Genomic DNA, 24,712 nt, shown 5'->3' with positions numbered 1-24,712 from the left:
CCATCATGCTTCACTGCTGCCTGCAGACACTCATTATTGTACCGCTCTCCACCATGCTTCACTGCTGCCTGCAGACACTCATTATTGTACTGCTCTCCACCATGCTTCACTGCTGCCTGCAGACACTCATTATTGTACCGCTCTCCACCATACTTCACTGCTGCCTGCAGACACTCATTATTGTACTGCTCTCCACCATGCATCACTGCTGCCTTCAGACACTCATTATTGTACCACTCTCCATCATGCTTCACTGCTGCCTGCAGACACTCATTATTGTACCGCTCTCCACCATGCTTCACTGCTGCCTGCAGATTTTCTTCTATTAGTCTTGCCATGGTGTATGACCTGTGACATGAAACTGTCTTCCATAACCTCACCTTTGTAGCAGTTTGTCTGTTCCTCAGTTTTAAGCCTCCTACACAGCTGTTTCTGTTTCAGTTAATGACTGTTTCATCCTACATATCACAATGATCATTATCAGCTGTTTGGTATAATTGGTTAATCATACAGCCGACTAGAATCCTCCAAACTCCCTGCCTGTACAAGGTGCACCGAGAGGGACTGATGCTGTTGTGAAGGTGACGGCCGTCACACTAAATACTGATGGGATTTACATTTCTCTTTTGCTCAGTGACTTTTTACATTTTGTTAATTGACAAAAATAAACTATTAACCCTTCTATTTCTGAAACCCTTTTTACTCTGCAGCATTTTTTCCACACCTGCCTAAAACTTTTGCACAGTCCTGTATGTAAACTGTATAGGGGCGGCCGACTATTCTCTGACATCCGCTGATAAGGTTGGGTTTCTATGTGCTTCATCCTTTGTTCCCCCGGTGATGAGGAACATCGGAGATTTCTAGTATCGACTGCTCCGTGTAAGAGGAAGCCTGCACGCTCGGCTGGCCCCGGGGTCCGGGTTTCTTGGGTGGTTATGGATACATATGAGCAGCTGCCTGGTGGAAACACTACATCTGTCACAATACACCGCAGCAGAACATGCCGTGTAAAGACACTGAACCAGCAGAAGGCTGGGTTGCAGCAGAATTTCGACTGCAGCTCTGGATGTGTTTGTAGGACTGACAGCTGAGATGGCAGCTACGTGTCTGTTGGAACGTGTGTTTTATTTCTTTTTTTTTTTTACCCTCATTTGCGAGTCTCTTCGGTTTATAAGATGACCTGGTGCATTGATAACGGCATCACCCCCCCCCCCCCACCATATTCCCCCGGTCATTATTCATAGTCACCCAGTTCCCTCCACGCAGTCTGCATGGTTTCCCCTCCGCTGTTCTTACCTTCCTCTTTTTTTCTCTCCCCTCGCAGTTTTTCCAGAGGCCACAGATCCAGCCTCCACGTGCAGCCATACAGAACAGCAACCCCTCCATCCGAACGAGCGCACAGACTCCCACCGCCGCCGTCTATCAGACCAACCAGCACATCATGATGGTGAATCATCTGCCCATGCCGTATGCTATGCCGCAGGGTCCGCAGTACTGTATCCCTCAGGTACCGGAGCGCTCCATACGCCGTACGTCTCCGCAGCGGCTCTCCAGCTGCCGTAACGTTCTCCTGTCTTATCCTCACAGTATCGACACAGCACCCCTCCTTACGTGGGACCTCCTCAGCAGTACCCTGTGCAGCCCCCCGGACCGAGCCCGTTCTATCCAGGACCCGGACCCGGGGAGTTTCCTGCCCCATACGGTAAGGAGACCATTGATTGTAGCCCTGCGATAGAGATTGTATGATGAGCCCGCTGAGCTTGCGCCGTTATCCTGTCCCTTTCCAGGTACTCCGTTTTACCCCAGTCAGCCGGTATATCCGTCAGCGCCGATCATAGTGCCTACACAGCAACCGCAGCAGCCCCCGCCTCCCACCAAAAGGGAGAAGAAGACGGTGAGCGGCTTGTAATGTCTGGACCGTTGACTTCGATTCTGTAGACCCCAAGAATATAATCTCATGGCGTATGTTCCTTTCACTGCTAGATCCGAATCAGAGACCCCAATCAGGGTGGTAAAGACATCACTGAGGAAATCATGTCTGGGGGTGGAAGTAGAAATCCCACCCCTCCAATCCTCCGGCCCAGCTCTACGCCCACGCCACCTCAGGTAAGGGAGCATCGGCTCCACAAGTCACCTCCTCTCCACCAGGGCTGGTCGGGTCTAGTCTCTGTGGTACAAAGATGATGGATGAATGGCCATGTAATGTAGAGTAGCCTTGCTTTACTGTTCCACGCTTTATGTCTTGTACTCCAGTCACATCCAGAGCAGCAGGCACAATACCCATGGGTTTCCTGCCTGGGTTGTCATCAGCACCAAGCAACCTGGAAAGATGCTGGTTTGGCTTAGGAGGTCCCATGGTAGCATGATTAAAGGGGTTATCAGAGTATCACCTATTGATGACCTGTCCTCAAGATAGGTCATCCATATTGGGTCGGTGGTTGTCCGCTGTTCGTGACCCCACTGATCAGTTGTTTCTGTTTGCAGCGCTTGGGTAAGTGCAGAGGCCAGTCCACCTCGTACATGGCACAGCGCCGTACATTGTATAGTGGCTGTACCTCACATAGTAGCTCAATCCCATGCATTTGGATAGGACTGAGTTACTCTCGGGTCGTGTAACCAATGAAGTGACATCACAGGCTTGAGAAGAGGCTCACCTAAGTACCGCAGCTGACCGGTGGGTTCTCAGGTGGCGGACATCAAGTGAGCGTTGCGGCCTCTTCTCGTGCCTGTGATGCCACATTTGTTGGGCATATGGCCTGAGAGCAGCTCCGTCCCGTTCAGTCGAATGGGATTGTGATACTATACCAGGCACAGCCCCTCTATACAATGTACATCGCTGTGCTTGGTATGCAGTAAGGAGGCCGCAATGTTCACCTTAGTGTGACAGCCTGTTCAAGCATCTGATCAACGGGTGTCCCGAACTGCTGACCCCCACCGATCTGGTATTGATGAACTATTCTGGTCATCAATATTTGACAAGGGAGCAGCCTTGGGGTATACTTGGCTAAATAATCATAACTTCCAAAAAATGCCAAAGGCAAAAAGCTGGCCTAATGGTTGGGAGGTATGTGCCCTCACAGCCCGCCAGCAATATATATTTAGTTCTTTTATGGACTCAGTAACCATTTAGTTCAACCACCTATTCCTCAATTTTTAAGTGTCTTTGTCTGTTTTGAGCACGTATATGTCAATAAAGTATATAATATATTATTCTCTTTTGGGGGGGGGGGGGTATACCCATTAGGATATCTCTTTGCCTTTGGAAATTTTTGGGACGTTCTCAATATTTGAGTTCCCTTGTAAGGTTACATGACCGGATAAACTGCTTTCAAGGTGACTGGAGTATAAGGGGCTTTTACATTACAAGATGAAGTGCCGATCAACGAGATCTGCCGTCTACCAGACTCTGTTAAGGTGACACTCCAGTTTCAGAACACAGCTCTATCTCAGGAAGGTGGAGGCGGTAAATTACCTGCAGTTGATTCTGTTGGCTGACGCTTCGCGGTCCAGTTTTTGATGGCCACCGCTATCTTTAGACTACTTAATGGTGAACAGTGCATTCGTAGTGTTAGGACTGCTAATGCATTATCCCTGCTCTGTGATTGGCCAGTGATGATCACATGAACCGCAATGGCCAACCAGAGAGTAGTGTATTTAGAAAATATTATTCTTCTTGGCCAGCCAAAAACAGATGGGGAGCTGATCAGCGGGCAGCACAGTTAACTACAGGTAATGTATCCCTCCACCCTCTGATCCCGCGACAGAATTTCGTTCCAAAACTGTAGGGTTGCGTTAAGAGACTTTTACTCGGCCCAATAATTGAGCACGAGGGTTCCAAGGAATACTGTTTTGCTCAGTCATCGGGCCGTACGTGGACGCCGCTGATCACCCAACCAACGCTCATCCGTCAGAGGATCGCATCTTTTATGTAGCTTAAAAAATCATTGTTGGCGGCGTATCTCCTCTTGTGAACGGCGGATGTGCCGCTGACGATGATGAAGCTCCGCAGGGGATGAATAATCGTATGAATGATCTAATAGTCAGGCAGCCCGTGTTAAGGCCTGCCAGACGAGCACCGATCTTGTAGATGAGTACTCATCATCAACGCTTTGCCATAAAAGGACCGTTAAAGGATGGCCAACCATTTATATCATCAGACTCGGCGGAACGTCCGCCATTCACACGGTTAATCTGCTGCCAACGATGATGATTTTTCGGGCCGCATAGAAGATACAGTTGCCCAAGGAATAGCTCGGTGCCGACTTCACACGGCTAAGGAACATTAGGGAATTTCTTGCCTGATCACGGGGCTGTATAAAACGCCCATAAAGGGGTTCTCTGTGACTTCTCTCAGGATCGTTCATCAGTAGTTGATCAGCAAGGATCCCTCGCTCAGGATCCCCACCAAACGGATTCCTGGACCCGCTGTCAGTGCGCACAGCGCTGCGAGCAGGTAGAGTTGTCCGCAGTGTAGCGGCCTGATTTCTTACCACCACTGAGCCCTGCCTGTAGGACCGGACCGCTGCAATGTAGACAGCTCTGTCGGCGTCCGCCGGGGGGGGATCAACTATTGATGACCTATTCGGAGGAGAGATCATCAATCAGAAAAGTCCCAGAGAACGCCTTTAAAACGTGACGTAAGTGAAGGTTAGCCGGAGGGGTAGAGTAAGATCCAGGGGGCGCCGGTGTGACCTCTCGGTGCCGCCTTGTGGGATAGATCTCTCAGTGTTACATTGTAGATCTTTGTAGTATGTTGATACATTGTTGCGGCCGCTGTGGGGGTGGAGGGCCCCGGTCTTAGTTGTGTCAGACAATGCTGTTATGTCTGTGTCGATCTCCTCTGATTGTAACGTCTTTCTCTCTCCTTCTTTTTATCCGTCTCCTTTTCTTTCTCACCTTAAATTTACTTGAATTGACTCCTCTTTTTGTTTGTGATTTGTGCTTCCTTATTTGCTCCCACCCCGCGCCCCGTCCTCCATGCTGCTCCGCCACCCCCGACCCCTCTCATTTTGGTCTTTCTGTTGTGCCGTCTGTGCCTGCGTTGCTTTTTCTCCCTGTTTTGCTAGTTTTTCTGTTCTCGCGCTCATTATCACCCTCTTTTGTACTTCAAATCCCAGCAGCTGCCCAACCCGGCTCCTGAGCACAGCCCAGTGGTGTATGGGGCTGTGGAGAGCCCTCATCTCACTGCCGCCCGGGAACACAAAGCAGGTAGGTGCCCCTCCGCCATCACGCCTCACATTACCTGGAGCTGCCACAAAGGACACGTGTGGATGGCAGGAGGATAGGACTTCGTGAAACGTTTCCTCAATGGGTAGCGGGGCAGGAATGGGAAACGGATCAGTGATGTGTATACGCAGTGACTCCACCAGCAGAATAGTGAGTGCAGCTCTGGAGTATAATACAGGATGTAACTCAGGATCAGTACAGGATAAGTAATGTATGTACACAGTGACTCCACCAGCAGAATAGTGAGTGCAGCTCTGGAGTATAATACAGGATGTAACTCAGGATCAGTGCAGGATAAGTAATGTATGTACACAGTGACTCCACCAGCAGAATAGTGAGTGCAGCTCTGGGGTATAATACAGGATGTAACTCAGGATCAGTGCAGGATAAGTAATGTATGCACACAGTGACTCCACCAGCAGAATAGTGAGTGCAGCTCTGGAGTGTAATACAGGATGTAACTCAGGATCAGTACAGGATAAGTAATGTATGTACACAGTGACTCCACCAGCAGAATAGTGAGTGCAGCTCTGGAGTATAATACAGGATGTAACTCAGGATTAGTACAGGATAAGTAATGTAGGTACACAGTGACTCCACCAGCAGAACAGTGAGTGCAGCTCTGGAGCATAATACAGGATGTAACTCAGGATCAGTATAGGATCAGTAATGTATGTACACAGTGACTCCACCAGCAGAATAGTGAGTGCAGCTCTGGAGTATAATACTGGATGTAACTCAGGATCAGTACAGGATAAGTAATGTATGTGCACAGTGACTCCACCAGCAGAATGGTGAGTGCAGCTTTAGAGTATAAAGGCTCATTTACACGCAAAGACAATCTATGCAAAATGATCGCTACAACAGTCAATCTTTAAATCGTTTGAAAAAGGACTAATGGGCACTAATGCCCATTAGCACTTTATCAGCTTCTTTGCTTGTACATGAGCCTCCAGCTGGGATTTGCAAACAGCTGTATGTGGTCTGGACTTTGCACTCAACTGCATTGTCTTTGCATGGGCTGACCTGGCCTGCCAGCTAGATACAATGTTCTCAGGTGCTCACATGGAGATCACAGTGTGCGGTCCTTGCTATCTTTCTCCAGCTGAATGATGGATTTTATGTTCACCTAAACATCATCGTTCAGCCGAAGAGTGAAAGATGGAAGCTGTCAAGAATGCCAAAGTTATGCAGCTTTCGGTGCGAAATATGCAGATAAATTGCCGCATTAACGAGGTCTTAGGGTTCACATGTAGCGGAAAACCAAAATCTGTATCGTTTCCGCCTCTATAATGTATCAAAATTTGCAACATTGACGTGGATTTTGACGCGGAGCCACAGCTGATTTCATCCTCTCAGTAGACGGCGCCCTGCGGACCGGCACCAGTCGTGTGGTTTTTTGATGCTGCAATTATGTGGATTTTGGTGCAGAAATTTCTGCTACTTGTGAACGTTCCATTAAGGGGGTTTTCTGGCACTAAGATTTTCATGCTCAGGATAGTTCGTCAATATCAGATCAGTGGGGGTCCAACACATAGGACCCCTACTGATCAGCTGTTTAAAGCGGTCGCAGCGCCCAGTGAGTGCCACAGCCTCCTCACTGCATATCAGGCACAGCGTTGTGCATCTCCTAGTGGCTGTGCCTGGTATAGCATGCAGTTTCTTCCACTTGAATGTGGCTGAGCTGCTTTCAGGCCACGTGACCAACATGACATCACATGCAGAAGAAGAGGCTGTGACTTTCTTCTCTTTGAAAACCCCGGGGCAGCCGTCTCCATCCTGCAGACAGACGAGTCATCAATATTTTAGGCCGTGGGACTGAATGCAGCGATGGAGCAAAAAAAATTCCAAAAAGAGGATTTTATTGTTCAAAAGTGAAAAAAAAAAACAAAAAAAAAAAGTTGGTTTTGTCATAATTGCACCGTCCCGCAGAAAGTGTATCGTGACCTTCATGACTAACGCTGTAAAGACCAACAAAAAATGGCTGAATTAACGCGTTTTCTCTCCTTGATCTCGAAAAAGAAAATAGATAAAAGTTCTACAAAACACTAAAGGTACTCAAACGTGTTACCAATAAAAACAGGCGCTCATACGGCCGCGTCGGCGGGAAATAAAGAAGTTAGGGCTTCTGAAAAGTGGAGATGTAAAAAATAATTGCGCCCTTTGGCCAAAATAGGTCACGTCACTAAGGGGTTAAAGGGGTTCTCCATGCAAAATACTAGTAATGACCAGGAGATAGTTGTCCGCCCGTGGCTCTCTGTCAACGCTGCAATGCACGGGTCGGGGCAGAATCTGCTGCTCCACCACCTATGTAGTGGCCGGCGCTTGTAACTGCAGGCGCAGCCCCCATTGATTTTAGTGAGACCCCAGTCTGCAGTTACAGCTGCCGGCCACTACTCAGAGCAGAAGCTTCCGCTCCGACGCCTGTGTATCCCAGTGATGACAGCGGAGACCCCCAAGCGGTGGACCCCAGACAATTGATTCTTGGTGACCTACCCTTTAAGGTTTTTCCCCAGTTACACTTAACCCTTTCTCTTCCGCCCCTGCACGTGTTCTCGCAGCATTTGCTGACTCTCGTGTATATCAGATCCTGATCATGACCCGCTAAGGCATTTATACATGTGGCCAATAGAGGGAGACATGTCACCTGCTTATACTGTAGAGGGCGACACCGTGGCATGCATTCACCAGCTGGGGGGTGAGGGTTAAGGGAGAACAATATCGCGCCAACCGTTCACCAGCGAAGCGGAGAGATGCTTCCGCTACACTCGCAGTCAGCGGCTACATCGGAGGGCCGTACAGGAATGAGTGGCGCCGTCTTATCTAAGCTCACCCCACTGTGCTCCATTGGCTGATCAGTTCTTTGCCCCCTATATGTCTTGTTGATAATGATGGGGACTTCCATCACTTTACCTCCAGAGGAATTTATCGTTAGGGCCCAGGGGCCCCTGGCGATTGCAGGGATCTTGCATACAGCTGTCTGTCTTTTTTTTTGCGGACGGCTGCGTGGTCCTGATGAACGTCCTGCGCCGCCTCCTACCTGTTATATATAGTTTAACCATGTCTCTTCTGTTTTATATGTAGAGGAGAAGCCAAAACCAGAGGCCATCCTGAAACCCTCTCCTCCTGCCCCTCTGCGCCCAGAGCCAAGCGACCACGGCAAGTGTGCCACGTTGGAGCCGATGCCAGATCCCGCCCCGTCGGACTCCAGGCCTGAGCTCCACCAAGCGTCCGGAATCTTGCCCGCCGTTGCTGCGCTGGCCACTCCGGTAGTGGTCGCCCCTGCTCCAACCTTTCCCTGCCACATGGGGGACGGCGAGGATGCATCCCAGGAATCTACGTCTCTGGATGAGGCTGCTGCCGCTGACGGTGTTGAGGAGGAGCTATGCAAGGAACCGCTGGGGCTTCCCGTAGCTGCTGATACCCCAGTGAGTGCTCAGGAAATGAATGGCATAAGCTATGAACTTCCGACAATGGACAGTTCTGTGGGGGACAAAGCAATGGAGGAAGACGTTTCAACAGATATGCCGGAGCTGGCGCCCCCCACAGATCTGATCATAGAATGCACTTCTCCAAACGTGCCTCTATCATCACCACTACAGTCAGACTCCCCGCCGCCCCCTCTCATCGCTGCTGCTCATTGCACCACTAAGACCTCCGATCCTGCTGCTGTTCTTCCATCTATCGGCTCCGACCCCGCGGACGAGCAGGAGGACTCCAGGACTCTCATTCTGGATGGGACCGTGGACTCCACAAACTTTGGGCGAGTAGACGCTGACTCCGAGCTGGAAACCAGTGTCACGCTTCTAAGCTTCAGCTCCCGGAAGAGCCCTGTGGAAGGTGGGTGCAAACTGTCATTTACCGTCACCAGCGTGTTTTCCTGTTCTTCACCATCTACTCCGTGTTGACATGTTTGTTGATCCATCGGTATGACTGAAGCACCGGCGGGTTGATGGGGAAGAATTGGTGTCCTCTTGTAAGGAGAAGACGACAACTTAACAGTGGAACCAAACTAACCCCCCCCCCCCCCCCAATACACATTAGTGTTAGGTCGCCTGAAGCCGCCCATAACAGCGGCTGACTGTGTGTGGGAGTGGCTTAAAGGGTTTGTCCAGGTTAGGGGGAGCCATTCTAATGCGTCCCTCATGGTGTACAATAACAAAGGGGTTCATTCTCACTACTTCCCAATTGTCCTCTGCCGCTGAAACCGGGTCTTCGCTGCAATGTTCCGCTAACCTGCTGCTGCAGCAAGTAACAGCGATAATCGCTGGGCGCTGTCATTGGCTGCCGCAGCTTGTTTGGAGACTGGTCAGGCTTACTGCTGCCTTTAAAAAAGCTGCCACAATGGAGGTAAGTCAGAAGCGGGGACAGGTGAGAATTGGCTCTTTTTGTTGTTTCACTCCATGGGGGACCATTTAGGAGAACTTTTCGTAACTCAGACAAGCCCTTTAACCTTTGTTGAAGATGATGTCGGGGAAAAGAAGGATCGGGATGAAGAGTTTCAGCACAGGATCCTTTTGTTTTCCCGGGAGATAAGCTGGTGCCAGAGGTTTTCTGACACTGGCCTATCTTTTTAAATAAATCAGCGGTCAGCCAAGCAAAACGTTCATGTGTAGAGGGGGGCTGTCGGACGGATGAGCGTTTGACCAACAATGGCGCACTGGCAGCTTTAGTTTTACGCTCCGGGGGTTAATATGGACAGCGGGGTCCTGTATTTTTCAGGGATACGGTCATCACCTTTGTACCCCATGAATTAAGTTACGGGGCTCAAAGGTGAGGGAACAGGAAGTCCGGGCGGGATCTTTCATGCCTGACAGGCTCCCCTTTCCAGTGCTGTGACTCGGTGAAGTCAACACATGCCAGAAACATGACTTTCTGTACGTGCGCCAAACATGGAGGTGAATGGGAGATGCACGTGCAGAAGTAGTCACACTGTGTGTGCGCGGACTTCGTGGGGACACAGCGTAGAAACGATGTGAAAGATGCCTCCCTGACCTCCAACTCCCCTTCACCTCTAAGCCTCATAACCTAGTTTGTGGGGCTGAAGGGTGATGACTGTGCCCTTTTCCGGTGTTCGGCCGGTGTGTACGGGGTTCATACGGAGCAGCCGGCTTTCAGAGGTAGCCGACACCCAATTCCAGTGATAGGTCTGATCCTGGCTAGTCATCCCATAGATGCTGCTGTCCATCCTGGCAGCGGCATTGAAGTGGTCCGATGTAAGTGGGGGCTCTCTGCCACCAGAACACAGCAGATGGCATTAAATGTACAATATACTGCAGCACTGAAGTATTACGGTGTATTGGTTTTGTGAGTGGTTTTGTTTAGCCCCAATAGAAAACATGAAAAAGTCAAAATAATTTACATAAAGTTCTTTTAATTATTGCCAAAAATTAGATATTAAATACTAAAGTTTGTATTGTCTCCTCCACAACCTATCCACTGATCACAGGATAGGGGGCAACCTGCTGATCGCTGGGGTCCGACCGCCGGGACCCACACTGATCCCGAAATAGCATCCCTAAATTTGCCAGCAGCTTTCTTTGATTCAATAGGACTGCAGATGTTGGAGCCCTGGTGACATACATTTACATTGCGGCTGCACAGAGCCCAGGCAGCAGCGGCGTAAATTTACCGTCAGCTGTCGTATTAATGGAACAGATAGCAGAATCCATTTTTTTAATGGATTCGTTAACTCCTTCGTGAACGCCGATACGCCTGTATCAGCGGTCTATCTATGAAGAGAGATCGCGCGACGATCTCCCTTCATACATCCCGTATGCCGGCTGTTTTTTACAGCTGACACCCAGCGGCAACAGCCGAGCGGCTCATTGACACTATTAAGCCTTTAAATGCCGCTGTCAATTCTGACAGCGGCATTTAAATACCCCGAACCATGTTCAGGGGTCCCATACGGGCCCCCCGCGATGAGATTGTAGGAAGCTGTGCGGGTGTCATGGCAGCCTTCTGAAAGGCCCCAGGGCTGTTAGGCAGAATGCCTATCAAGACTTGCCTGTGGGGTGGCCTGATAGCCTGCCCAATCGCAGTATGATGTAATGCTGTGATACTACATCCTACTGCAAGAGCGATCAAAGTGAAAGGTAAAATAAGATCAATGAAGTTTTACTAATTTATATATAAAAAAAAGTAATAAAAGTTCCCCAAAACCCTTTTGTCATATTTATAATAAAAGAATCTAAATAATAAAACAAAAATACATATTTTGTATCGCTGCGTCCGTAAAAGTCCGATCTATCAAAGTATCGCATTCTTTACCCCGCATGATGAACGCCGTCAGGAATGCGCTTTTTTGGTCACCCTAAAAAAAAAATGCAATAAAAAGCAATCAAAAAGTCGTATGTATTCCAAAATGGTGCCAACGCAAACCGCGAAATGTGCGCCCTCGCACGACTATGCCCTCGTACAGCGACGTTGATAGATAAATAAAGGAGCTACGATTTTTTTAAAAGGGGGGAGGAACAAACAGAAAAAAGCTTGGTCACTAAGGGGTTAATGGGGCCGCTTCTATCAGTTCGCCTCCATCTTTTCTTCTATCCGTCGCCCCTTCTGCGCACGCTCAGTTAAAAACGGATCCGTAAAGCGGACAGCAGAAGTGGAAGCAAACGGAAACCTCTCCGATCTGTCGGCGCTTCGCTTAGAATGTAAAACATATCAATCTTAGCGGACCCTTCGATTTTGTTTGTTTTTTTTTTACCCTTTTTTTTTAACAATAGCGCCGCCGCCAACGCTATAAATTTGGGCTGAAAAATGGAAATCAACAGAACAAAGTCAAACCGAGCCGAACGGAAGCGCTTTAATTCCAGTGAAAGGAACTGGAAGGGGTTTCTGAGTTATTGATTTTGTACAGATTTGGGCTCTCGGTGTGCAAAACTATATGGAATCAATAGAGTCACCGCGGCGCCGGATCAGCGATTCGCCAGTCTGGCACCACGGCATCTGATGGCACTCGGCTGTAGGGCTGGCGACGTCCCGCAGACTGTCACAGGGGATTCTAATACAGAAGTCCTGAGGCTGGTTTACGGGATATCACTGATGATGTCCCTGCCGGCCTCCTATTGGCTGCAGAGGTCATGTGATTTGTTCTAAGGGTGTACACCGTTTCTGCAGCGGTTGTTCTGTACTGCGTCGCGAGCATTATTCTACTAGTTGGGATACAGTCTCTGCAGTGACCTAAGGGTGTCACGGATATATTCTCTGTAGCAGCCATGTTGTCCTGGGGGTGCACGCTGGTCAGGTTACAGGCTCTGTAGCAGCTGTGTTGTCCGGCGTTGCGAGCGTTGTCCTGGGGGTGCACACTGGTCCGGAGTACAGTCTCTGCAGCGGCTGTGTTGTCCTGGGGGTACAGTCTTTGCAGCGGCTGTGTTGTCCTGGGGGTGCATGCTGGTTCGGTGTACAGTCTCTGCAGCAGCCGTGTTGTCCTGGGGGTGCATGCTGGTTCGGGGTACAGTCTCTGCAGCGGCCGTGTTGTCCTGGGGGTGCACGCTGGTTCGGGGTACAGTCTCTGCAGTGGCCGTGTTGTCCTGGGGGTGCATGCTGGTTCGGGGAACAGTCCCTGCAGTGGCCGTGTTGTCCTGGGGGTGCACGCTGGTCAGGTTACAGGCTCTGTAGCAGCTGTGTTGTCCGGCGTTGCGAGCGTTGTCCTGGGGGTGCACGCTGGTTCGGGGTACAGTCTCTACAGTGGCCGTGTTGTCCTGGGGGTGCACGCTGGTCCGGAGTACAGTCTCTGCAGCGGCTGTGTTGTCCTGGGGGTACAGTCTCTGCAGCGGCTGTGTTGTCCTGGGGGTGCACGCTGGTCGGGGTACAGTCTTTGCAGCGGCCGTGTTGTCCCGGGGGTACAGTCTCTGCAGCAGCCGTGTTGTCCTGGGGGTGCACGCTGGTCGGGGTACAGTCTTTGTAGCGGCCGTGTTGTCCCGGGGGTACAGTCACTGCAGCGGCCATGTTGTCCTGGGGGTGCACGCTGGTCCGGAGTACAGTCTCTGCAGCAGCCGTGTTGTCCTGGGGGTGCATGCTGGTTCGGGGTACAGTCTCTGCAGTGGCCGTGTTGTCCTGGGGGTGCACGCTGGTCAGGTTACAGGCTCTGTAGCAGCTGTGTTGTCCGGCGTTGCGAGCGTTGTCCTGGGGGTGCACGCTGGTTCGGGGTACAGTCTCTGCAGTGGCCGTGTTGTCCTGGGGGTGCACGCTGGTTCGGGTTATAGTCTCTGCAGTGGCCGTGTTGTCCTGGGGGTGCACGCTGGTCCGGAGTACAGTCTCTGCAGCGGCCGTGTTGTCCTGGGGGTGCATGCTGGTTCGGGGTACAGTCTCTGCAGTGGCCGTGTTGTCCTGGGGGTGCACGCTGGTCCGGAGTACAGTCTCTGCAGCAGCCGTGTTGTCCTGGGGGTGCATGCTGGTTCGGGGTACAGTCTCTGCAGCGGCCGTGTTGTCCTGGGGGTGCACGCTGGTTCGGGGTACAGTCTCTGCAGTGGCCGTGTTGTCCTGGGGGTGCATGCTGGTTCGGGGTACAGTCCCTGCAGTGGCCGTGTTGTCCTGGGGGTGCACGCTGGTCAGGTTACAGGCTCTGTAGCAGCTGTGTTGTCCGGCGTTGCGAGCGTTGTCCTGGGGGTGCACGCTGGTTCGGGGTACAGTCTCTGCAGTGGCCGTGTTGTCCTGGGGGTGCACGCTGGTCCGGAGTACAGTCTCTGCAGCGGCTGTGTTGTCCTGGGGGTACAGTCTCTGCAGCGGCTGTGTTGTCCTGGGGGTGCACGCTGGTCGGGGTACAGTCTTTGCAGCGGCCGTGTTGTCCCGGGGGTACAGTCTCTGCAGCGGCCGTGTTGTCCTGGAGGTGCACGCTGGTCGGGGTACAGTCTTTGTAGCGGCCGTGTTGTCCCGGGGGTACAGTCTCTGCAGCGGCTGTGTTGTCCTGGGGGTGCACGCTGGTCGGGGTACAGTCTTTGCAGCGGCCGTGTTGTCCCGGGGGTACAGTCTCTGCAGCGGCCGTGTTGTCCTGGGGGTGCACGCTGGTCGGGGTACAGTCTTTGTAGCGGCCGTGTTGTCCCGGGGGTACAGTCACTGCAGTGGCCGTGTTGTCCTGGGGGTGCACGCTGGTCGGGGTACAGTCTTTGTAGCGGCCGTGTTGTCCCGGGGGTACAGTCACTGCAGTGGCCATGTTGTCCTGGGGGTGCACGCTGGTCCGGAGTACAGTCTCTGCAGCAGCCGTGTTGTCCTGGGGGTGCATGCTGGTTCGGGGTACAGTCTCTGCAGTGGCCGTGTTGTCCTGGGGGTGCACGCTGGTCAGGTTACAGGCTCTGTAGCAGCTGTGTTGTCCGGCGTTGCGAGCGTTGTCCTGGAGGTGCACGCTGGTTCGGGGTACAGTCTCTGCAGTGGCCGTGTTGTCCTGGGGGTGCACGCTGGTCCGGAGTACAGTCTCTGCAGCAGCCGTGTTGTCCTGGGGGTGCATGCTGGTCTGGAGTACAGTCTCTGCAGCGGCCGTGTTGTCCTGGGGGTGCACGCTGGTTCGGGGTACAGTCTCTGCAGCGGCCGTGTTGTCCTGGGGGTGCACGCTGGTTCGGGGTACAGTCTCTGCAGTGGCCGTGTTGTCCTGGGGGTGCACGCTGGTTCGGGGCACAGTCTGTGCAGCGGCCGTGTTGTCCTGGGGGTGCACGCTGGTCCGGAGTACAGTCTCTGCAGCAGCCGTGTTGTCCTGGGGGTGCATGCTGGTTCGGGGTACAGTCCCTGCAGTGGCCGTGTTGTCCTGGGGGTGCACGCTGGTCAGGTTACAGGCTCTGTAGCAGCTGTGTTGTCCGGCGTTGCGAGCGTTGTCCTGGGGGTGCACGCTGGTTCGGGGTACAGTCTCTGCAGTGGCCGTGTTGTCCTGGGGGTGCACGCTGGTCCGGAGTACAGTCTCTGCAGCAGCCGTGTTGTCCTGGGGGTGCATGCTGGTTCGGGGTACAGTCTCTGCAGTGGCCGTGTTGTCCTGGGGGTGCACGCTGGTCCGGAGTACAGTCTCTGCAGCAGCCGTGTTGTCCTGGGGGTGCATGCTGGTCTGGAGTACAGTCTCTGCAGCGGCCGTGTTGTCCTGGGGGTGCACGCTGGTTCGGGGTACAGTCTCTGCAGCGGCCGTGTTGTCCTGGGAGTGCACCCTATTTCGGGATACAGTCTGTCGTGGCTGTGTTGTTCTGGGGGGGTGCACGCTGGTTTGGGGTACAGTCTTTGCAGCAGCTGTGTTGTCCTGGGGGTGCACGCTGGTTTGGGGTACAGTCTCTGTAGCGGCCATATTGTCCTTGGGGTGCACGCTGGTTGGAGGTACAGTCTCTGCAGCGGCTGTGTTGTCCTGGGGGTGCACGCTGGTCGGGGTACAGTCTCTGTAGCGGCCGTGTTGTCCTGGGGGTGCACCCTATTTCGGGATACAGTCTGTCGTGGCTGTGTTGTTCTGGGGGGGTGCACGCTGGTTCGGGTTACAGTCTCTGCAGCGGTCGTGTTGTCCTGGGGGTGCACGCTGGTTTGGGGTACAGTTTCTGCAGCAGCCATGTTGTCCTGGGGGTGCACACTGGTTCGGGGTACAGTCTCTGCAGTGGCCGTGTTGTCCTGGGGGTGCACGCTGGTCCGGAGTACAGTCTCTGCAGCGGCCGTGTTGTCCTGGGGGTGCATGCTGGTCTGGAGTACAGTCTCTGCAGCGGCCGTGTTGTCCTGGGGGTGCACGCTGGTCTGGAGTACAGTCTCTGCAGCGGCCGTGTTGTCCTGAGAGTGCACCCTATTTCGGGATACAGTCTGTCGTGGCTGTGTTGTTCTGGGGGGGTGCACGCTGGTTTGGGGTACAGTCTTTGCAGCAGCTGTGTTGTCCTGGGGGTGCACGCTGGTTTGGGGTACAGTCTCTGTAGCGGCCGTATTGTCCTTGGGGTGCACGCTGGTTGGAGGTACAGTCTCTGCAGCGGCTGTGTTCTTGGGGTGCACGCTGGTCGGGGTACAGTCTCTGTAGCGGCCGTGTTGTCCTGGGGGTGCACGCTGGTCGGGGTAGAGTCTTTGTAGCGGCCGTGTTGTCCTGGAGGTGCACGCTGGTTCCGGTACAGTCTCTGCAGCGGCTTTGTCCTGGGGGTACACGCTTGTTCGGGTTATAGTCTCTGCAGTGGCCGTGTTGTCCTGGGGGTGCACACTGATTGGAGGTACAGTCTCTGCAGCGGCTGTGTTGTTCTGGGGGTGCACACTGATTGGAGGTACAGTCTCTGCAGTGGCTGTGTTGTTCTGGGGGTGCACGCTGGTTCGGGGTACAGTCTCTGCAGCGGCTGTGTTGCCCTGGGGGTGCACGCTGGTTCTGAATACAGTCTCTAGCTTTGTTGTCCTGGGGGTGCACGCTGGTTCGGGTTATAGTCTCTGCAGCGGCCGTGTTGTCCTGGGGGTGCATGCTGGTTCGGGTTATAGTCTCTGCAGCGGCCGTGTTGTCCTGGGGGTGCATGCTGGTTCGGGGTACAGTCTCTGCAGTGGCCGTGTTGTCCTGGGGGTACACGCTTGTTCGGGTTATAGTCTCTGCAGTGGCCGTGTTGTCCTGGGGGTGCACGCTTGTTCGGGTTATAGTCTGTGCAGCGGCCGTGTTGTCCTGGGGGTGCACGCTGGTTCGGGTTGTAGTCTCTGCAGCGGCTGTGTTGTCCTGGGGGTGCACGCTGGTTCGGGGTACAGTCTGTGCAGCGGCCGTGTTGTCCTGGGGGTGCACGCTGGTTCGGGGTACAGTCTCTGCAGTGGCCGTGTTGTCCTGGGGGTGCACGCTGGTTCGGGGTACAGTCTCTGCAGCGGCCGTGTTGTCCTGGGGGTGCACGCTGGTTCGGGGTACAGTCTGTGCAGCGGCCGTGTTGTCCTGGGGGTGCACGCTGGTTCGGGTTATAGTCTCTGCAGTGGCCGTGTTGTCCTGGGGGTGCACGCTGGTTCGGGGTACAGTCTCTGCAGCGGCCGTGTTGTCCTGGGGGTGCACGCTGGTTCGGGTTATAGTCTCTGCAGTGGCCGTGTTGTCCTGGGGGTGCACGCTGGTTCGGGGTACAGTCTCTGCAGTGGCTGTGTTGTCCTGGGGGTGCACGCTGGTTCGGGTTATAGTCTCTGCAGTGGCTGTGTTGTCCTGGGGGTGCACGCTGTTTCGGGGTACAGTCTCTGCAGCGGCCGTGTTGTCCTGGGGGTGCACGCTGGTTCGGGGTACAGTCTCTGCAGCGGCCGTGTTGTCCTGGGGGTGCACGCTGGTTCGGGGTACAGTCTCTGCAGTGGCCGTGTTGTCCTGGGGGTGCACGCTGGTTCGGGGTACAGTCTCTGCAGCGGCCGTGTTGTCCTGGGGGTGCACGCTGGTTCGGGTTATAGTCTCTGCAGTGGCCGTGTTGTCCTGGAGGTGCACGCTGGTTCGGGTTATAGTCTCTGCAGTGGCCGTGTTGTCCTGGGGGTGCACGCTGGTTCGGGGTACAGTCTCTGCAGCGGCCGTGTTGTCCTGGGGGTGCACGCTGGTTCGGGGTACAGTCTCTGCAGTGGCCGTGTTGTCCTGGGGGTGCACGCTGGTTCGGGTTACAGTCTCTGCAGTGGCCGTGTTGTCCTGGGGGTGCACGCTGGTTCGGGTTATAGTCTCTGCAGCGGCCATGCTGTACTCTCACGGCTCCTTTGCTCAGCTTGCTGCATCGGACTTACTGGCTGCATTTAGGGATTATCACTTCTATCCTTCTCTGCTGCGACTTGAAAGCGGAGCTAAACGTGTCCGTGGCGATCAGGCGGCGCACAACACGACAAGCCCTTATCTCCACAATTACTGATGCTTCTGTTCACTCAGAGATTGCGGCTCTCGAGGCGAGCGGATCCTGCGCTCCGCTGATAACTTTCAAACAGCGTTTTCAATTTCACAAGCGCCCTGGCCGCGGTACGAGGCCGCGAGGATTTGCTGGCACAGCGCCATTTGTGTGGAAATGAAGTTATGCAGCAAATAGAGAGTTAATGTTCTGTTATGACGTGGGGCGTCCATGGCATAACGGGCAGACTGCGGTCTTGTCTCGCGGTTGGCAGACAGCGTAACGTAATTGGCGCAGAGAGACTGTGCGAAATGCAACATGTAGCGATGAAGGGGATCCGTTACTGCATGGCCGGGGCGATTGTATTGCAGGACGCGGCGCGGCACGAGTGACTACACAGTACATACAGCAGAGTCTATAGACACGTACGGCAGCTGATGTCTGGCTCAGAGGATTGTCGGCACTGATACATTGTAACGAATTCTCAGCTGTGAGATTGATGGGTCTTCCAATTGATTGATGCCATGCAGAGCTCTTGAACGTGGCGAGGAGTTAAAGCACAAAGTCTTTTAGAAGCTTTAAAGGGGCGGTACCAGGATCACAAGTTATCCCCAATCAGCCGAGCTGGCCGATCAGCGGGGGTCTCATCGCTGAGAGTCGGTAGTGAGACCCCCGCCGATCAGCAAGTTGTCCTGTCCTGTGGGTATTCTGTCAATAGGGGGTAAGCTGGAGTTGGGGTAGATGCCTTCATCGTTTCCCGAGGTTAAAGGAATTTTCTCATTAACCGCTTCCTGACTGCATCACGAAGATGTCCGTCATACGGTCGCGAAAGGTGTATGGAGGGGCTCGGGGCAGAGCCCTCTCCATGCATGGGGGTTATCAGCACTGGCCACTGCTGTGATCGCTGATCATTAGTGCTGATCATGGCAATTAACTATTCGGATGCTGTGGGCAAAACGAACTACATGTATAAACAGCCAGCCTGGGGTGGGAGTGGGCATGTGACGGGTTCCCACTGGTGTGGCAAAGGCGCTCAGAGCTGGATATCTATTAAGCCTGGCCTGTGACGGAGCTTAATATGCATCATTGAAAATTACTGTACACTGCAATACTTAAGTATCGCACTGTATGGTGCAAGAGATTAAATTGATGCGCTCCGTCCCATAGCAGTGAATGGAGCAGCACACTACCACTAGGCATTCACATGGGGCATTGGGGGGGGGGGGGGGGGGTAGGCTCGGCATCGCAGCGGTCTGACCCCAGTGATCATCTGTCTTGGGTAACGCTCCTCATGAGGCTGGAGGGACATTTGGGGTTTTGTACCGTGTGGCCACGCCTCGGACTGCTGCGCCCGGGCCTTCTCTCCCTGCCCAGCTGCCTCCTTGTGGTATAAATAAAGGTGATGTACAACCGCAGCCATCATAGATTAAATTAGCGCGGCCGCTCATCACGTGTCGCTGCGGTCATAGGAAATGCTAATTCTGTCCCGTCATCAGAGCTCATTCCTCACATTGTGATCGTCTTCTGCTTCCAGCCCAAACCGTCGCCGCTGCACCAAAGATGTGGCCCAAGCCAAAAGACGAGAGTCCGGACGCCGAGGAGGTTGTGCCACCGAATGTGGAGGTGAGTGCGTATCCTCACTATCGCCGTGTGCCCGCGGGCATGAAGGTTTTGGTGTTCAGGATACGTCACACTGATGACATGCCAGGCGTGCAGCCGTGAGATGTCGTCAGTGTGGGGCGCTGCACCGCAGCTGTCACATAGCTGAGACCCTTGTAGAGACTGACTGTCTCGTGTCCTGCTGTCTGTGCCTAAGCTGCAGGAGCCGGGGGAGACCGCCGAGGAGACGCTTGTGGAGGAAGAGGAGAACGGCGGTGTCGGCGCTGAGACGGAGCACCCGTACCTTAATGCTGCACTGCTGGAGGAGAACGGTGAACCAGAACCGCTCCGCAACGGGGCAGATAGCGTCTCAGAAGGTGAAGGAGCAGAGCCATCGGGTCCAGAGGAAGGATACACACATAAATCAGGTAGTGCACCTCTAAAGGGCTCATTCTGCCTTACAAAACCAGCAGAATAGTGAGTGCAGCTCTGGAGTATAATACAGGATGTAACTCAGGAGCAGTGCGGGAGAAGTAATGTATGTACACAGTGACTCCACCAGCAGATTAGTGGGTGCAGCTCTGGAGTATAATAGGGGATGTAACTCAGGATCAGTACAAGATAAGTAATGTATGTACACAGTGACTCCACCAGCAGATTAGTGAGTGCAGCTCTGGGGTATAATACAGGATATAACTCAGGATCAGTACAGGATAAGTAATGTATGTGCACAGTGACTCCACCAGCAGAATAGTGAGTGCAGCTCTGGAGTATAATACAGGATGTAACTCAGGATCAGTGCAGGATAAGTAATGTATGTATGCAGTGACTCCACCAGCAGAATAGTGAGTGCAGCTCTGGAGTATAATACAGGATGTAACTCAGGATCAGTACAGGATAAGTAATGTATGTACACAGTGACTCTACCAGCAGAATAGTGAGTGCAGCTCTGGAGTATAATACAGGATGTAACTCTGGATCCGTACAGGATAAGTAATGTATGTATACAGTGACTCCACCAGCAGAATAGTGAGTGCAGCTCTGGAGTATAATACAGGATAAGTGATTATAAGTGACCATTGATTCTCTATAAACATTGTATTTTGGGGCTCAGAAGGGATGGATTTAATCTTGTCGCTAATTGCAGTGTTTTCGGATGGAGTAACCTTTTCTTGTGCTCCTCCCTATTAACCTTGTAGGACTAGGAGCAGCGGATGAACCCTCCCAGGAAAGCTCCCCAGATGTCCTTGAGCCGCCAGCCTCAAATGCGCAGAATGAAGGAAAGCGGCAGTACGACCGGGACTTCCTGCTGGGGTTCCAGTTTATGCCGGCGTGTGTGCAGAAGCCCGAAGGCCTGCCGCCCATCAGCGATGTGGTCCTGGACAAAGTGAGGAGAGAGGGAGGTGTCTAGGTGCAGTCTCATGCGCGGCATGTTAGGAGGTAGCACAAATCCGCTGAGTTGTGGGGTCGATTTGTGGATTAAGTACCTGTGAACGTGTCTGGCGCTCTGTCCCTAACCTGCTTTGTACGCAGCCCTGTGGCTGACCGATGTGTTCTGAGCTTTGTGATGTCGGGTGTAGAAGTTGCTCTGGTTCTTGTAGTGCAACCTGGGGGGTTGGGTTCATTGTTACCCCCTTGTCATATCTTACCGTTCATTAACAGATCAATCAGCCAAAGCTCGCGATGAGGACCCTGGACCCTCGCATGCTGCAGAAGGGACCCGACTTCACTCCTGCCTATGCAGACTTTGGACGGTTAGCGCCTGGAGGTCGCGGCGTACCTGTAAGTATTTGTGCATCGTGGTCACTAGCGAGAGCGTTCCCCTGAGCGATAGCGAGGGATCCGAATTCTTGTTGCGTCACCTTGTTTTGTTGTTGTGTTCCCCAGTTGCTGAATGTGGGGGGCCCCAGACGTGCACAGCCGGGGCAGAGGCGGGAGCCTAGGAAAATAATCATGAACATTTCAGTGACAGATGATGTCCACCTGAAGAAAGCTGAGAACGCGTGGAGACCCAGCGTCAAAAGGGACTCCCAGGTGGAGGATCCAGAGAGCATCCGGACACAGGTAAGTGCACAGTATGGCCGATAGCGAGCGATCAGCGCAGATAGGGAACCACAGAGGTTACCGGACCTCCGTGGCCCGCCGCACTGTCTGTCGTTTTCTCACTCGCCTTCCGCCTCGTTGCAGGCTCTTTTCCGTAAGGTTCGGAGCATCTTGAACAAGCTGACGCCTCAGATGTTCAACCAGTTGATGAAGCAAGTGATGGACCTGACTGTGGATACAGAGGAGCGGCTGAAAGGAGTGATCGACCTGGTGTTCGAGAAGGCCATAGATGAGCCCAGCTTCTCCGTGGCATATGCCAACATGTGCAGATGCCTTGCCACAGTAAGTATATTGGTGCCAGCATGCAGTATAATGTATGGAGTTCTGCCCTGTGTAATACCACAGCGGATGCCATCCTTGTAATGCATTTATTGAGGGGTTTCGACTCCAACTGTGATATGTATAGTCGCTGGGGGAAGGAAAAAAGAAGTCGTTGTGACGATGATGTCCAGCATAGAAAAATAGTAGTAACTGGCATGCCAGTTACTACTATTTTTCTGGACTGCATTTGCGGAGCTCGCCTGGTTTGGGCTCCTTTACTGGCGTTTGCACTTCTATTGCCTGACTCTATTAGAGGACTATTGCAGTGCTGCTGGGATCTTTGCTTTTGGATGATGTCCAGCATTACCCACTAGAGTTAAGGGGTTGCACCAGGATCACAAGTTATACTGTATAGGATAGGGCAAAACTTGCTGATCGGTGGTTGTCTTGAGAGGGGTTCGCCCGATTATCTCGAGAGTGGTTCCCGTGTCCTGAATCCTTGTTACTTCACCCTCCACAGTGACCTTAGAATGATTGGAGCACCGGCCAACCATGCGCTGTCAACGCTCCATTCATTTCAGTGGGCTTGTCAGGATACCCAACTTATGCCCGCTCGGCTATCACCGCAGTCCCATTGGAAGTGAATGGAGAGTCGGTGCATTTGTGCAACCAGCGCTCCATTCAGTCTTCACACTGGGATTGGGGGGCAGTAAACCCCGCAGTGAGGAGGACAGTGGGCACAGGGGCCCCGTTCTCAAGACCATCGAGACCCCCACCGATCAGCAGATTATCCCATATCCTGTGGATAGAGGATAACTTGTATTTCTGGTCTAATCCCTTTTAACCCGTTCCCGCTGCAGGGCGTAAGTTTACGTCCTGGCAGCCTGGTACTTCCCGCAACAGGACGTAAACTTACGTCCTGGAGATAGCGCGGGATCACATATGATCTCGTGCTATTCCGGAGCCGGCTGTCAGTCACAGCCGGCGTCCCGCTGCAACAGCGGGGGGGGGGGCATCGGAGTTGCGCCCCCGCTGTCAACCCCTTCCCTGCCGCGATCTAAGTAGATCGCGGCAGGGAAAGAGTTCACAGAGGGAGCGCGGCTCCCTTTGTGTCTCCGGCCGGAACTCGCGATGTCACCGTGAGAGCCCGGCCTGTCACCATGGCAACAGGACGCCAGACACTGGCGTCCTGTATTGCCTATGCCTAGGATCGCTGTATAAGCGATAAGGCATGGAAGAGCAGTAGCTCTGCCATGCCTTATAACAGCGATCATCAGGGCAGTGGTTAAAGTCCCTCAGAGGGACTCAAATAGTGTAAAAAAAGCAAAGATTAAAAACATGAATTAAAAAAATGTAAAAAGAGTAAAAAAAAAACATTTTTTTATGCTTTTTCTCAGATTAGCATAAAAAAAGGTAAAAAAAAAAAAAAATCCCACATATTTGGTATTGTCGCGTCCGTAACGACGCGTACAATAAGTTGCACATGCTTTTGACTGTGCACGGAAAAAACGCTAAAAAAAACGCTAAAAAACTGAGGCAAAATGCTAATTCTTAGCATTTTGCCTCACTAAAAACGCAATAAAAGTGATCAAAAAAGCCATATGTACCCCAAAATGGTACCAATAAAATCTACAGCTCGTCTCGCAAAAAATAAGCCCTCATAGAGCTCTGTACATCAAAAAATAAAAAAGTTACAGGACTTTGAATGCAGCGATTTAGAAAAAAAAATTTCCAAGAAAAAGGGTTTTTATTGCAGAAAAGTGGGAAAACCTAAAAAAAATTTAGGAATTTTGGTATCGTTGTAACCGTACCGGTCCGCAGAAAAAATGGAATGTCTCATTTATGCTGCATGATTAACGGTGTAAAAAAAAACAAAAAACATCTATGGCAGAATTGATGCGTTTTCTCTCCCTGCTATCATTTAAAAAAAAAAAAGTTTTACAATATAGTCTATGTACTGAAAAGTGACACCGATAAAAACTACAGTTCACCACGTAAAAAACAAGCCCTCATACGGCCGCGTCGACGGAAAAATAAAAGAGTTATGACTTTTGATAAACGGAGAAGAAAATCCGCCAAAAATTGTTGCGTCCTTAAGCTCAAAATAGGCGCTGTCATTAAGGGGTTAACCGATCGCCTCGCTGTATTTCTACAATCATTCCTACAGCTTTGAACCAATTGAAATAAAACTGCAAGTCCCTTTTTGTTAGCCAGTCTATTTTCTTGCTCCGTATTGAGGCAGCTGGCATGTGCCAGGTATGATTTCATCCTCAGGATAGGTTGCAAATATCAGATTGGTGGGAGTTAGCTGCTGAAGACCCCCACTGATCAGCTGTCCGAAAGGGCCGGGTCAGCACAGCGGCCTCATCGCTACCTGCCAGCACCACACACTGTATAGCACTTCACTTCTATTCACATGAATGGCACTGAGCTGCTCTCGGACTGTGTGCCCGATGGGCATGACGTCACAGGCCTGAGGAGAGGCTGCAGCCTCTTCAATCAGCTGATCGGCGGCGGACCCCCACCGTTCTGATCTTGATGATCTGTCGGTATCTTAGTCCTGGAAGCTGATGCATTTGTAGGCAATTTAGTTTTCGCCTTCTTGTTTCTATTGTAGTTAAAGGTCCCGATGGCCGACAAGCCCGGCAGCACTGTGAACTTCCGCAAGTTACTGCTCAACCGATGTCAGAAGGAGTTTGAGAAGGACAAAGCCGATGACGATGTCTTCGAGAAGAAGCAGAAAGACCTGGAGTTGGCGACAACCGTAAGATGAGAGTTTGTAT

The 24,712-nt window shown here is 52.4% G+C and overlaps 1 protein-coding gene across 6 annotated transcripts in view; it reads left to right on the top strand.

Moving 5' to 3' along the window:
* The window catches only part of EIF4G3 (eukaryotic translation initiation factor 4 gamma 3), a 66,955-nt gene that overhangs the window by 29,231 nt on the left and 13,012 nt on the right, over positions 1–24,712 (top strand). For 3 of the 6 annotated variants that reach the window (XM_066606276.1, XM_066606277.1, XM_066606281.1), the window contains 13 exons: positions 1,325–1,507; positions 1,588–1,702; positions 1,788–1,894; positions 1,984–2,106; positions 5,118–5,208; positions 8,311–9,066; positions 19,501–19,589; positions 19,783–19,993; positions 20,765–20,952; positions 21,228–21,347; positions 21,453–21,629; positions 21,753–21,950; positions 24,547–24,693. In XM_066606276.1, the coding sequence (XP_066462373.1) occupies positions 1,325–1,507; positions 1,588–1,702; positions 1,788–1,894; positions 1,984–2,106; positions 5,118–5,208; positions 8,311–9,066; positions 19,501–19,589; positions 19,783–19,993; positions 20,765–20,952; positions 21,228–21,347; positions 21,453–21,629; positions 21,753–21,950; positions 24,547–24,693 (2,505 nt within the window). Of the gene's footprint in view, positions 1–1,324; positions 1,508–1,587; positions 1,703–1,787; positions 1,895–1,983; positions 2,107–5,117; positions 5,209–8,310; positions 9,067–19,500; positions 19,590–19,782; positions 19,994–20,764; positions 20,965–21,227; positions 21,348–21,452; positions 21,630–21,752; positions 21,951–24,546; positions 24,694–24,712 lie in introns of all 6 variants that reach the window. The other 3 variants (XM_066606278.1, XM_066606280.1, XM_066606275.1) reach the window with 2 other exon arrangements.

This window comes from Eleutherodactylus coqui, chromosome 6, assembly GCF_035609145.1.
Source record: "Eleutherodactylus coqui strain aEleCoq1 chromosome 6, aEleCoq1.hap1, whole genome shotgun sequence".
Classification (NCBI taxonomy): Eukaryota; Metazoa; Chordata; class Amphibia; order Anura; family Eleutherodactylidae; genus Eleutherodactylus; species Eleutherodactylus coqui.
Note: the sequence above shows the minus strand (reverse complement) of the source record. Positions and strands in the feature narration are given on the sequence as shown.